The sequence below is a fragment of the Musca autumnalis genome, unplaced genomic scaffold (assembly GCF_047663935.1).
Source record: "Musca autumnalis isolate F117 unplaced genomic scaffold, ASM4766393v1 scaffold_4, whole genome shotgun sequence".
In the NCBI taxonomy this organism is placed as follows: domain Eukaryota; kingdom Metazoa; phylum Arthropoda; class Insecta; order Diptera; family Muscidae; genus Musca; species Musca autumnalis.
Genome location: NW_027411977.1, coordinates 129,753,114 through 129,766,405, shown reverse-complemented (window position 1 = coordinate 129,766,405; position 13,292 = coordinate 129,753,114). Strand labels below are relative to the sequence as shown.

The 13,292-nt window shown below is 34.1% G+C and overlaps 1 protein-coding gene across 3 annotated transcripts in view; it reads left to right on the top strand.

Moving 5' to 3' along the window:
* The first annotated feature begins 10,432 nt into the window (after positions 1-10,432).
* The window catches only part of Or67d (Odorant receptor 67d), a 141,008-nt gene continuing 138,148 nt past the window's right edge, over positions 10,433-13,292 (top strand). For 2 of the 3 annotated variants that reach the window (XM_073980829.1, XM_073980827.1), the window contains exons 1-3: positions 10,433-10,706; positions 10,774-11,294; positions 11,369-11,558. In XM_073980829.1, coding sequence (XP_073836930.1) covers positions 10,464-10,706; positions 10,774-11,294; positions 11,369-11,558 — 954 coding nt within the window. In that variant the 5' untranslated portion in view covers positions 10,433-10,463. Of the gene's footprint in view, positions 10,707-10,773; positions 11,295-11,368; positions 11,559-11,651; positions 11,716-13,292 lie in introns of those variants that run through there. The other variant, XM_073980828.1, reaches the window with a different exon arrangement.

Sequence of the window (13,292 nt, the reverse complement as noted above, 5' to 3'; positions counted from 1 at the left end):
TGCTTACTATTTATGCATTTTGTCCCATATTTTTTGTTTTCCAATCAATCACAATACTGTTTAAATACTTGTTGTAATGCATCAGTAGTTACCATTTTAATTTTTGGAAACTATTTTTTGATATATATGTGTTATTTTGTATGTCAGCTGATGTTTGTTAAGGTATAAACATCAGCTGACAATTTATATCCTCGAAAAGCTAAGTGTAACCAGCAAAGATTAACCCATTGGATCTATTAAACCCAGTGGGTTAACCTTCAATAGTGTAACCGGGGTATTAAACTTTCTAACTTGTTTCTGTTCCTATTTTTCGATGTAAGACACAGAATCAATATGGAAGATACATTACAAATACCTTAGTGAAAAGAACATATAAGCTTATATGGTCCAAGTATAGGATACAGTTAGAAGTGGTGCATGTTTTACTAATTTTCAGTGGTACATGAAATTACCCCCGGAGTCGACTCCGGAGTCGGAGTCGTGAAAAAAACTGGCCTGAAGTCGGAGTCGAAGAAAAAATGGCTCGACTCCGCAGCCCTGATGGGTACTAATCTAAACCTTGATCTATGTCCACAATTTTTAGTGGGGAAATTCCTGGACCATTGGGAATTCCAAATGCCAAGTTAGAGCCAATTCGGGCTAAAATGAAGAGAAAATTCTCAAATTACCTAAAATCGGGTGGTACCGTTATATGAGGCGGTAGGAAATGGACCAATATTGGTTTTGGTTTCATATTTATGTATTGTCATCCAAATCTGAAAAGTGCGCAATATTTGAAAAGCCAGATAAATGAAACAATGTAACAAGTTCAATAAAACACTGTAAAAATGGATCAATATTGGTTTTGATTTCATATTCATGTATTGTCATCCAAATCTAAAATATGTGCAAAGTTTTAGTTCGATTGGTCTACTGCAACTGTGTCAAAAATGAGTTACCAGATTTGAAAAGCACGATAAATCAAACAATGTTACAAGTTAAATAAAACACTGTAAAAATGGACCAATATTGGTTTTGATTTCATATTCATGTTTTGTCATCCAAGTCTGAAAAGTGTGCAAAGTTTTAGTTTGATTGGTCAACTGCAACTGTATCAAAACTGAGTTACCAGATTTGAAAAGCAAGATAAATGAAACAATGTAACAAGTTAAATAAAACACTTTAAAAACACTGTAAAAATGGATCAATATTGGTTTTGATTTCATATTCGTGTATTGTCATCCAAATCTGAAAAGTGTGCAAAGTTTTAGTTCGATTGGTCAATTGCAACTGTGTTAAAAATGAGTTACCATATTTGAAAAGCAAGATAAATGAAACAATGTAACAAGTTCAATAAAACACTGTAAAAATGGATCAATATTGGTTTTGATTTCATACTCATGTATTGTCATCCAAATCTGAAAAGTGTGCAAGGTTTTAGTTCGTTTGGTTAACTGCAACTGTGTCAAAAATGAGTTACCATATTTGAAAAGCAAGATAAATTAAACAATGTAAAAACACTGTAAAATAGACCAATATTGGTTTTGATTTCATATTCATGTATTGTCATCCAAATCTGAAAAGTGTGCAAAGTTTTAGTGCGATTTGTCAACTGCAACTTTGTTAAAAATGAGTTACCAGATTTGAACTAAACGGGCACCAAAGCAACCCAGCGAAAAGTTTGCCTCCAAAGAGGCAGTTAAATGATATGTACAAGTGATTTGGAAGTGCATCAAATTATGCATTTTCACTCATGATTTTTACAAGGGAGTGACTACTGAAAGATGCACTCCATTGCACCGCATTTTAACTGACCCTTTGGCATTGCATTTTAACTGACCCTTTGGCACTGCATTTTAACTGACCCTTTGGCATTGCATTTTAATTGAACCTTTGGCACTGCATTTTAACTGACCCTTTGGCATTGCATTTTAACTGACCCTTTGGGGTAGAATATGAGGCAGTCCAGAGCACGTGTTTTGAATAACAAAATAAAATGCATTTATTAATTGTGTAAAACAAAAATATTAATAACTTTATTAAATTAACACAAATTATGAAAATTCTCTATTGAATTCAATCGCAAACATGTGTGTGCTCTTCATTTAATCCAAGCTTAAGTGTTTTTGCTTCATCTGCTAAATGGGTTCGATATTGTCTTCCCATCATCAGTTAAGATTTCGACATGTACTCCAACAGCACTCCATTATGAAAGTTTCTTCTCGTGAGTTACCGGAAAAATGTTCACAAATTAAATATTATTTAGTTTGTATTAACAAATGTTTGGAAATGTTAACACGATTATCTCCTTTTGGAAATGTATTCCGGTGCCTGTAGAGATGTACAAACTGATTTATGTACATGCAGGGATCTCTAACAACTGCTAATAAAATGTAGTGAACGGAGTGCCTTTTTCACGACTCCGTTTGCACTGCATCCGGATGCTGTTAAATTGTGAGGAATTGGAGTGCCTTTTTCACGACTCCGTTGAACTGCCTCCGGATGTTGTTAAAATGTGACAAATGGATGTGATTCTTTGGATTGCTTCCAAATGCGTTTAAAATGTGGGGAATGGAGTGCCTTTTTCACGACTCCGTTTGAACTGCATAAAAACATGCCGTGAAAGAACTAGTCTACATTGCACTACTTCCAATTTATTTTGCTGGGAATTTAAATAAAACACTGTAAAAAAACGGAAGTTACCGTTCTATGGGAACCTATACCCCCATCGATGACTAAATACCAAATTTCAACCATTTCAGTGGTATATTGAGTCTACAACCTTCAGAATACCGAAAATTGGGAGGTAGTGTTATATGGGGGCTATACGAAGACGTGGACCTAACGGACAAATTTCAGGTGAAAAGTTTTATACCCCCAGTGAAGACTAAGTACCAAATTTCAGCCAGTTCGTTGGGATATTGAGCAAAAATCCTTCAAAATACCGACAATCGGGAAGTACCGTTCTATATGAAGACGTGGACCTATACCAACAAATTTCAGGTGGAAAGTTTTATGCCCCTAACGAAGACTAAGTGCCAAATTTCAGCCATTTCACAATACGAAAATCGGGAGGTATCGTTTTGATATAGGCCCTATAGAACGGTACCTCCCTAAACATCGACCAAAACATGGCTTCGTTGGGAGTAAAAAATTTTCGACTTGAAATTTGTCGACATAGGTCCACGTCTTCATATAGTCCCCTTGATATGAAGACGTGGACCTATGTCGACAAATTTCAAGTCGAAAATTTTTTACTCCCAACGAAGTCATGTTTTGGTCGATGTTTAGGTCATAACATTTAAAATACCGAAAATTGGGAGGTACCGTTCTATATGGCCTATATCAAAACGTGGACCGATATAGCCTATTTTCAATACCAAACATCCAAGGAGTATTAGAAACTTCTATACTAAATTATAAAGCTCTATCTCTAAAATTGCGTGCTGCATCTTGATTTCAACAGACGGACATGGGCATGGCTATTTCTAGTTAGAATTTTATGCTGATCAGGAATATATGAGTAAAGGAAAAAAATTGATTTCCATGAAGCCAAGGTTTGTACTATTATAAAACGCGAACTATTGTAGTTTAACAGTAACTATGACTATTACTGGATAAAATTAAATGTTTTTGAACAAAGCTTAAAAATTTAGCAAAAACATTTAGTTTGCGTGGAAGTTATCACCGCGTAAATAAATAAACATAGGCAAAGACTCGTTGAAGTTTTCGAGGGTTTTTACATTGCTATTCGATTGCTGCTGAAACAATTCAAATGACGGACATCTGTCCAAAGTAAAAGTAGAAGAATACAAAATGAAGATTACACTTCTAATGTATCACTTTTCAAAATTTCCACTGCATCCACCTTTTAAGGATGCTGACATTATGAAGCCGGGTTTTAGGTGTATTTTGTATTTTTGATTTAACTCGGGCGCGCACTCGGGTATTTTTAAAAAACAATCATAGAATTAAAGTACTCGCGATTACGCATAATTTGATATGTACACACAGCGTCACAGTAATATACTGCCAAAGGCCAAAAATTAGTGCGATATTTTTTCTATGAAACCTATTTTTTGGATACTGTATTTACAATATCCTTTTGAGTGTGCTGGTACACCGTGATATTTCAGTTTTCGGCGGTCCGGATCGGGAAAACGGGTACTGCAAAAATTGAAAAATTTGCAAAAAATGTTTTTAAAAATATCGCGGTTTATTTCGCATTTTCTGTCGATCGTTTCTTTTTCAGTTAAGAAACCGACACATTACTCGCATTATTGCGGAAACAGAGGTTTAAAAATTAAGAGGTATGGAACTTGTATCACAAAATACTGTGTGATGCTACATCCACGGTTCTTGATGGATTTTATTGAAATAGTCTTTGATCCATGTATTTTTTCACTGTTGATAGTGAAATCGGATGCGCATAAAAAGTATGTGCACTTTGTGCAAATTATTAGCGTTATACAATTTTTTGCACACTAAACTGCAGACGATGGTACATCGCCGCCGCCAAATTAAATCTTGGTAAATGTTTACAAATGAAAAGAAAACAATTTGTTGTATCGGAAAATCGCATGCGCATCCAGCGATTTTGAGGATTTCGCGATTTACACGCATTTAAAAATGTATATTACCCGATACAGTTTTCCTTCAAAATTGATCCCCATTGAAAGGTACCCAAAATTTATATGAACATCTTCCCTATTTTCCTCAAGATGTTAGCGTGTATTCGGGAAGTGATTACAATGATAAATGTGCGTTTTCGCGTGAACTTTACCTAAAATAGATGAATAGTTTTCCTAAATTTTCTACAACTAACTCACAAAATAAATTTCAAAAAAAATTTTTTTTTCTTACAAACGTTTTTTAAATTTGCTCAATATATTTTTTTGGTTTTGGTTTCATTTGCATCTTCGCAATGTTTAGATTACGTACATATTTTTTTAAATACAGTCGACGAAATCGCTTATAACGTCGACCAAGGGACCGACCAAAATCGGACGCTATAAGCGATAGTCGTTATAAACGATATTTAATGTTGTCGACGAAATCGCTTATAACGTCGACCAAGGGACCGACCAAAATCGGACGCTATAAGCGATAGTCGTTATAAACGATTTTTAAAACGGAGGTGAAATTATATTATGTGACTTTTGGGTATAGATGCGTTGTTTTAATAAATAAATAAATGAATTCAATTAAATTTTTAAGTTTTCCATTTTATGTACATAGTTATAAATGACTAAAAAACAAAATAATAAAAAATAACGATATTAAATTAATTCTATAGCCTGTTATTTTTGTTTGGGCCTTTGAATTGGAACATAAGTTTTAAATTTAACTCATATCTGAGTTTAGAAAGGGTTTCCAAAACTCAGTCTTTGCTTTTAACGTCTTCTGAGTAAATTAATTTACTCAGCTAGACACTGGCGGTAATTGAAAATCTGGTTCTGCAGTATCCTCAATGTCTTCGTTAGAATTGCCTTCATCTAAAAATTCCAATATTGTCATCGATGCCAACTAACTCATCAATATCTTCTACGCGTTGGGAGAAATGAGAATGACGATACATGTCTTCATAATCGTTTAAAGTACCATTACAATTCTACATGATGAAAACAATTAGCAATGGCAGAAGACGTTATATTTTTCCACGCTTAATCTAACAATAACATGGCATCCAACACATTTAATTTCGTACTTTTATCCCTTTCTATTCTTGACAAGATAGTGGGTATTTGTCGATTCCGGCAAAGTGATTTTAATGATTTTATTACACCCTGGTTCATTGGTTGCAAAAGAGATGTGACATTGGCTGGCAAAAATTCAAGTTTAATTGTCTTAAAACCGCCTGCATGTCGTAATTCAGTTGTCCAACCCAATCTTCGAACATGTTGTGCATATGTTGGGTACTATGTTGCTGTTTGAGTTTGAAAAAATATACATACATACAACATATTGAGAGACATTTTTCTTCTTCGCATAGTTCGACGTTATTCCAAATATTCCACAAAAAAACCGACGTTACAACCGATATGACGTTATAAGCGATATTTATTTGTGTGAAATATAAAAGGCAGAAATTCGGGACTTTAGGATTTCGTCGTTATATGCGATATGACGTTATAAACGACGACGTTATCAGCAATTTCGACTGTGTATTTAAGATGCATAAACACCTAGAACCTTATCTCAAATTTTACAGTTTTAGCCCAAGTTTTTTCCCAATCCCCATGGTATTAAATGTGTGAATATGTCATACATTTTAAGTGGGTATTTTCATAACCATTCTGGTCTAATCCCAACAGTGATCCTCATAACAAATTTCAGAGTGCTACAATATCAGTGTTCCAATGTTTAGTACCATTTAGTATATCTAAAACACATATTATATATTTTTCTTTATAACCGTTCATAAATTAGTACATAGTATTATTTCAATGCCTTAAGTAGGTATTTCCAATACAATACAACAATTTCAGCCAACAGCGACCTTCAACCAAATTTCAGACTTTGTACACATTTCAAAAAAAACCTCCTTATATTATCGTTTATGCAATACCAAAATGCTTCAAAAAACGACCTCTTTGTATCAACCCTGTATACCAACCGTGATTCTCATTTTCAGCTCTATTTGTTCCCCCAAAAACCAAACAGAGTACTATTTAGTATTCTACATAAAAATACATTAGTACGGATTTCCGTTCCCTCATATTTCCAGCTAATTGTACCAAATTATTTATCCACACATAAACCGTGACTCTAAAAACAAATTTTAGAATTTGAGCTCTGTTCCTGAACCTAACACTAAATTTGTTGGGACGTATTTCTAAAACCACCTACATATACCAACGCTACGCACCAACACTCATCCTGACTCCCATAAATACAGATTCCAATCAATGTATATTACCCGATACAGTTTTCCTTCAAAATTGATCCCCATTGAAAGGTACCCAAAATTTATATGAACATCTTCCCTATTTTCCTCAAGATGTTAGCGTGTATTCGGGAAGTGATTACAATGATAAATGTGCGTTTTCGCGTGAACTTTAACTAAAATAGATGAATAGTTTTCCTAAATTTTCTACAACTAACTCACAAAATAAATTTCAAAAAAAATTTTTTTTTCTTACAAACGTTTTTTAAATTTGCTCAATATATTTTTTTGGTTTTGGTTTCATTTGCATCTTCGCAATGTTTAGATTACGTACATATTTTTTTAAATACAGTCGACGAAATCGCTTATAACGTCGACCAAGGGACCGACCAAAATCGGACGCTATAAGCGATAGTCGTTATAAACGATATTTAATGTTGTCGACGAAATCGCTTATAACGTCGACCAAGGGACCGACCAAAATCGGACGCTATAAGCGATAGTCGTTATAAACGATTTTTAAAACGGAGGTGAAATTATATTATGTGACTTTTGGGTATAGATGCGTTGTTTTAATAAATAAATAAATGAATTCAATTAAATTTTTAAGTTTTCCATTTTATGTACATAGTTATAAATGACTAAAAAACAAAATAATAAAAAATAACGATATTAAATTAATTCTATAGCCTGTTATTTTTGTTTGGGCCTTTGAATTGGAACATAAGTTTTAAATTTAACTCATATCTGAGTTTAGAAAGGGTTTCCAAAACTCAGTCTTTGCTTTTAACGTCTTCTGAGTAAATTAATTTACTCAGCTAGACACTGGCGGTAATTGAAAATCTGGTTCTGCAGTATCCTCAATGTCTTCGTTAGAATTGCCTTCATCTAAAAATTCCAATATTGTCATCGATGCCAACTAACTCATCAATATCTTCTACGCGTTGGGAGAAATGAGAATGACGATACATGTCTTCATAATCGTTTAAAGTACCATTACAATTCTACATGATGAAAACAATTAGCAATGGCAGAAGACGTTATATTTTTCCACGCTTAATCTAACAATAACATGGCATCCAACACATTTAATTTCGTACTTTTATCCCTTTCTATTCTTGACAAGATAGTGGGTATTTGTCGATTCCGGCAAAGTGATTTTAATGATTTTATTACACCCTGGTTCATTGGTTGCAAAAGAGATGTGACATTGGCTGGCAAAAATTCAAGTTTAATTGTCTTAAAACCGCCTGCATGTCGTAATTCAGTTGTCCAACCCAATCTTCGAACATGTTGTGCATATGTTGGGTACTATGTTGCTGTTTGAGTTTGAAAAAATATACATACATACAACATATTGAGAGACATTTTTCTTCTTCGCATAGTTCGACGTTATTCCAAATATTCCACAAAAAAACCGACGTTACAACCGATATGACGTTATAAGCGATATTTATTTGTGTGAAATATAAAAGGCAGAAATTCGGGACTTTAGGATTTCGTCGTTATATGCGATATGACGTTATAAACGACGACGTTATCAGCAATTTCGACTGTGTATTTAAGATGCATAAACACCTAGAACCTTATCTCAAATTTTACAGTTTTAGCCCAAGTTTTTTCCCAATCCCCATGGTATTAAATGTGTGAATATGTCATACATTTTAAGTGGGTATTTTCATAACCATTCTGGTCTAATCCCAACAGTGATCCTCATAACAAATTTCAGAGTGCTACAATATCAGTGTTCCAATGTTTAGTACCATTTAGTATATCTAAAACACATATTATATATTTTTCTTTATAACCGTTCATAAATTAGTACATAGTATTATTTCAATGCCTTAAGTAGGTATTTCCAATACAATACAACAATTTCAGCCAACAGCGACCTTCAACCAAATTTCAGACTTTGTACACATTTCAAAAAAAACCTCCTTATATTATCGTTTATGCAATACCAAAATGCTTCAAAAAACGACCTCTTTGTATCAACCCTGTATACCAACCGTGATTCTCATTTTCAGCTCTATTTGTTCCCCCAAAAACCAAACAGAGTACTATTTAGTATTCTACATAAAAATACATTAGTACGGATTTCCGTTCCCTCATATTTCCAGCTAATTGTACCAAATTATTTATCCACACATAAACCGTGACTCTAAAAACAAATTTTAGAATTTGAGCTCTGTTCCTGAACCTAACACTAAATTTGTTGGGACGTATTTCTAAAACCACCTACATATACCAACGCTACGCACCAACACTCATCCTGACTCCCATAAATACAGATTCCATATCAATCCCTACACTCAATAAAAATTGTGTACCATTTAGTACTTTTCGTATATTTATGGTACGTATTTCGACAACCACATACATATCTCAACCCTACACTGATATTAATGCCAAAGACATAAATACAACTAAGACTAGACAAAATGCATGCAACAAAAAAATGCTTACGAAACTTTGTATAGAAACATTACACTTAACAGGTTGCAGTTAATTCAAAATCGCAACCAAGGAGGAACATTTCATGTAATGGTATCAGAAACGAAATTTATGAATTCAAGGATCTATTCAAGAATAATTCTATGTAAATTGGATCGGTAAATTCGGTTAAATACGAAAAAATTTATAAAAGAAAAAAATGTTATATCACCATATCGTAATATAACATTATGTTAAATTCAAAAGCCATTCACTGAAGAATGATAGCAAAAAAATGTCTTATCTTGTTGTATTTATGTATTTGTTAATGCCAAATAATAACCGTAATCTTAATTCCAAAATCCAAAGTTCCAGCTCTAGCCGTTCGCCCAATACCAATTTGTACCATATATGGTACCATTTACCATATATCGTACCCATAATTACGAATTTCCAGAAGTACCTCAATCGTACACTCCAACAGTAATCTGAATTCCAAAATTTCAGGATTTCAGCCCTAACCGTTTAACCAAATTGTACCAAATTTAGTACTTTTCGTACCCATAAGTACAAATTTCCAAACCTGCCACTATCCTACACTCCAAGAGTAATCTTCATTCCAAATTTCAGGATTTCTGAACGGATAGAGGTTCACCCACATCCTTAGTGAACCTCATGTGAACCGATTTAAAAAAAAAAATTGCACACTGTATTATGGGATAGTTATCGATGCATCTATGTAAGGACATACATAGCCCGATCGACTCAGCTATCGATTCATTCATTTTCGTATACTCGTACATAAAGATGGGGAAAAATCAACTTATAACACCCCGTGTATGTATTTCTACTCATTTGACAAAATGGACCCACACTTCAATATCCTCCCATGTAGCCGGTGCATTTCAAAATTCATTTTTGATGAGTGTATTTTATGTTGATATGACATAAAGTCAATTTTTTCTTCCCATGCTGTCGATAAAATAATCCAAGTAAACTTTTAAGTGTAGATCCTGAAGTGCGCATTAAGGTCATGTGAAGCTACCACCTGCAAAGCAAATACTCAAGGTTCATTGGCTGCTAATAGCTGGTGCTTGCAGTTATTTGTTTCCATTTCAGTTCATTCATCAATTTGAACCTATACAGATATTTTTAAAGAAGAAACATGCCTGCAAGCGTGGTACAACGTTATGAGATGTTTGTACGTGTTGTAAAATTGTGTTGTGGCATTTGTGGGGCAAATGTCTTTAAGCCGGACTACAGGATGAATATCCTAACATGGATTGTGATTTTCTTTATAAATTTGTATTTCGCTTTTACGGGCTACACCCTTTATGTGAATATTTATGTCGAAAAAGATTGGGCACACATTTTACAGGTCCTCTGCTTTTTGGGTAGTGCATTACAAGTGAGTGACAAACAAACTCGCCCGAAATTTTAGGTCTAACGGGGTAAGATTCTCCTTTTTATTACAGGGCTATTGCAAACTATTCAATGTCATTTGGAATAAAGAGCATTTTCGTTATATGATCGATGAACTTCGCCTTATATATACCAAATACAGTGACGAACATATGGAATATGACACCTGTCTACAAAAAAGCATCAAATCTGCTGACAAATTCATAAAATTCATGGCTATCATGCATGTGGTTGTATCAATGTGTCTCATTGGCATTGTTCCATTCTATCGTGTGGTCTTCGATCAACGTATCTTTGTAATGCACTGTTTGTTTCCTGGCGTGGATCCCAACACCGAATATGGTTACCTCATCACGAATGCGATGCATTCAATTTGCATTGTCTTTGGAGCTTTTGGAAATTTCGCAGCCGATTTAATGTTTTTTATCTTTGTCAGACACTTTCCGTTATTCAAGGATATTTTAAAGTGTAAATTTCATGATTTAAATGAAGTTATTCTTGGTGATGAAGAGCAAATGCGATCTTGTAATATTTTGCTTAAAGATATTATACAATGGCATCAAAACTACATGAGGTAAGGTGTGGCCAACTGAGGATTTTGATATGGAATTTAGTTGCATCGTTTTGTTATTTTCTTTTTATCTACAGATATGTTACCAGCGTTAAGGACACATACTTTTGGGTCATTATCGTTGAATTGGCTACAGTTGCTCTAAGCATAGGATCAACCCTGTTTTGCTTGATTATGGGCATGTGGCCGGGCGGACAGACGTATTTGGTTTACTGCTTTATGATGTTATATATGTACTGTGGTTTGGGAACTGTGGTTGAAGTGACAGTAAGTAGTTTATATTGTTTCTAATACTCCTATATGTATTTTAAGTTCAGCCGGTTCCAACTTTTTATATTTTTTATAAAATGGTATAATTAGTTTTCTTTCTGTTACGAAAGTACCAATGCCCAGAATTTAGGTGGAAATTTCCTTTGAACACTGACATGGGTCTACACATACCTACTTTTAGCTAATTGTATCAGCTAAAAACTTGAAAATACGTGAAATCCGTTGAGAATTGAATAAAATATTGTACTTTAGCATAAAACACTTTGTTTATCATTATTAACCTAATCTCAGCATGTCAATATCATCAATATGTTTTTGTCAAATATGTATGTATTGACATTTTCTGTTCAGTTCAATAAACGAATTCAATTATAAAAGGTTATGGGCCTTAGTCACGTTTGAAAAATATTGTGAAGACATAAATACATATTTTTTTAAATTGAAAATTTGTGACCTTTGTAAAAAAAAGTAATGGCTGCAATTTATTTTGCTTTCCCGCTTGATAAATTGCGCGGACGATATGTGGTTATTAAAGAATGCTGGAAGGCATGTGTTAATAGTGTGGCTGTTGCTAATTTGAATGCGAAATTTTTAACCGAAATCACACAGATGATTGAACCAGACAACTATGGACATATTGCAACTGCAACTACCGCGAAAGGTGTTGAATGCATACGAAGATACGGGCCTAAAGTGAAAAATGCTGCTTTAAACATTGACCGCGTTGCAATCCAAAAGTATCAAGAAAGGTAAGAGACAAATCAAATGCTACATCTCAAGGAATTGTCCCAGCAAATCGAGGTCAAGTAATAATGGAACTACAAGGAAGCATGAAAAGAAGTCAGATGTTTTATTTGCTTCAAGCACAAATGCAATCGTATGTGCAAACGCCACAGAATCTACATCAAGTTTAGATTGTTTGAAAACCTGGTACTTTGATACTGGAGCAAGCAATCACATGACGAACGAGAATAACTACATGTACAACATCCGTGAAGCTGTGAATAAAAAGGTAATTATTGCGAATGAAAATGAACTTGTAGTGGACTCCATTGGAGATGTTGACATTGAAGTTGGATCTGGAGAAAATAAGAGATGTGTTACAATCAAAGACGTGGGGTATCTTCCGGATTTGTGTACCAACTTATTCTCTATGTTCGACAAATGGCTAAGAATGGAAAAAGGGTGACTTTTGAAGGTGAAAAAGCAGCATGTCTGATAAAAATGGACATGTTATAGCAACGGCAAGTACGTAGAATCAATTGTACCGGTTAGATCGCAAATCCAAAAAAGAAGAGGGTAAGGATTTTAGTCTGGCAAACGATTTCAATTTGTGGCACCGAAGATTGGGGCATATCTGTAATACGAAATTGGGTGATGTCAAGAGCGCAAATGTTGTTATACATTTCGGCAAAGAATGTTCTGAACCATGTGTTGTCTGCGTGAAAGGAAAGCAAACCAGAAAAGTGAGTAGAGAAGTCGGTACTCGAGCCAAAGAGTTATAGGAAATTGTTGAAAGTTCGAGCTCCCGAGAACGTTTTTTGTTGACATTTGTGGATGATTTTTCAAGAAAATGGTTTGTTTTTTCAATGAAGAAAAAGTCGAGTGTATTTCAAAAATTTTTAGAATTCAAGGCTTTGGTGGAAAACCAGTATTCTAAAAAATCAAGATTCTACGATCGGATTCTTAGAAGAAAGTGGAATAATACATCAAAAACATGTCCATCAAAAA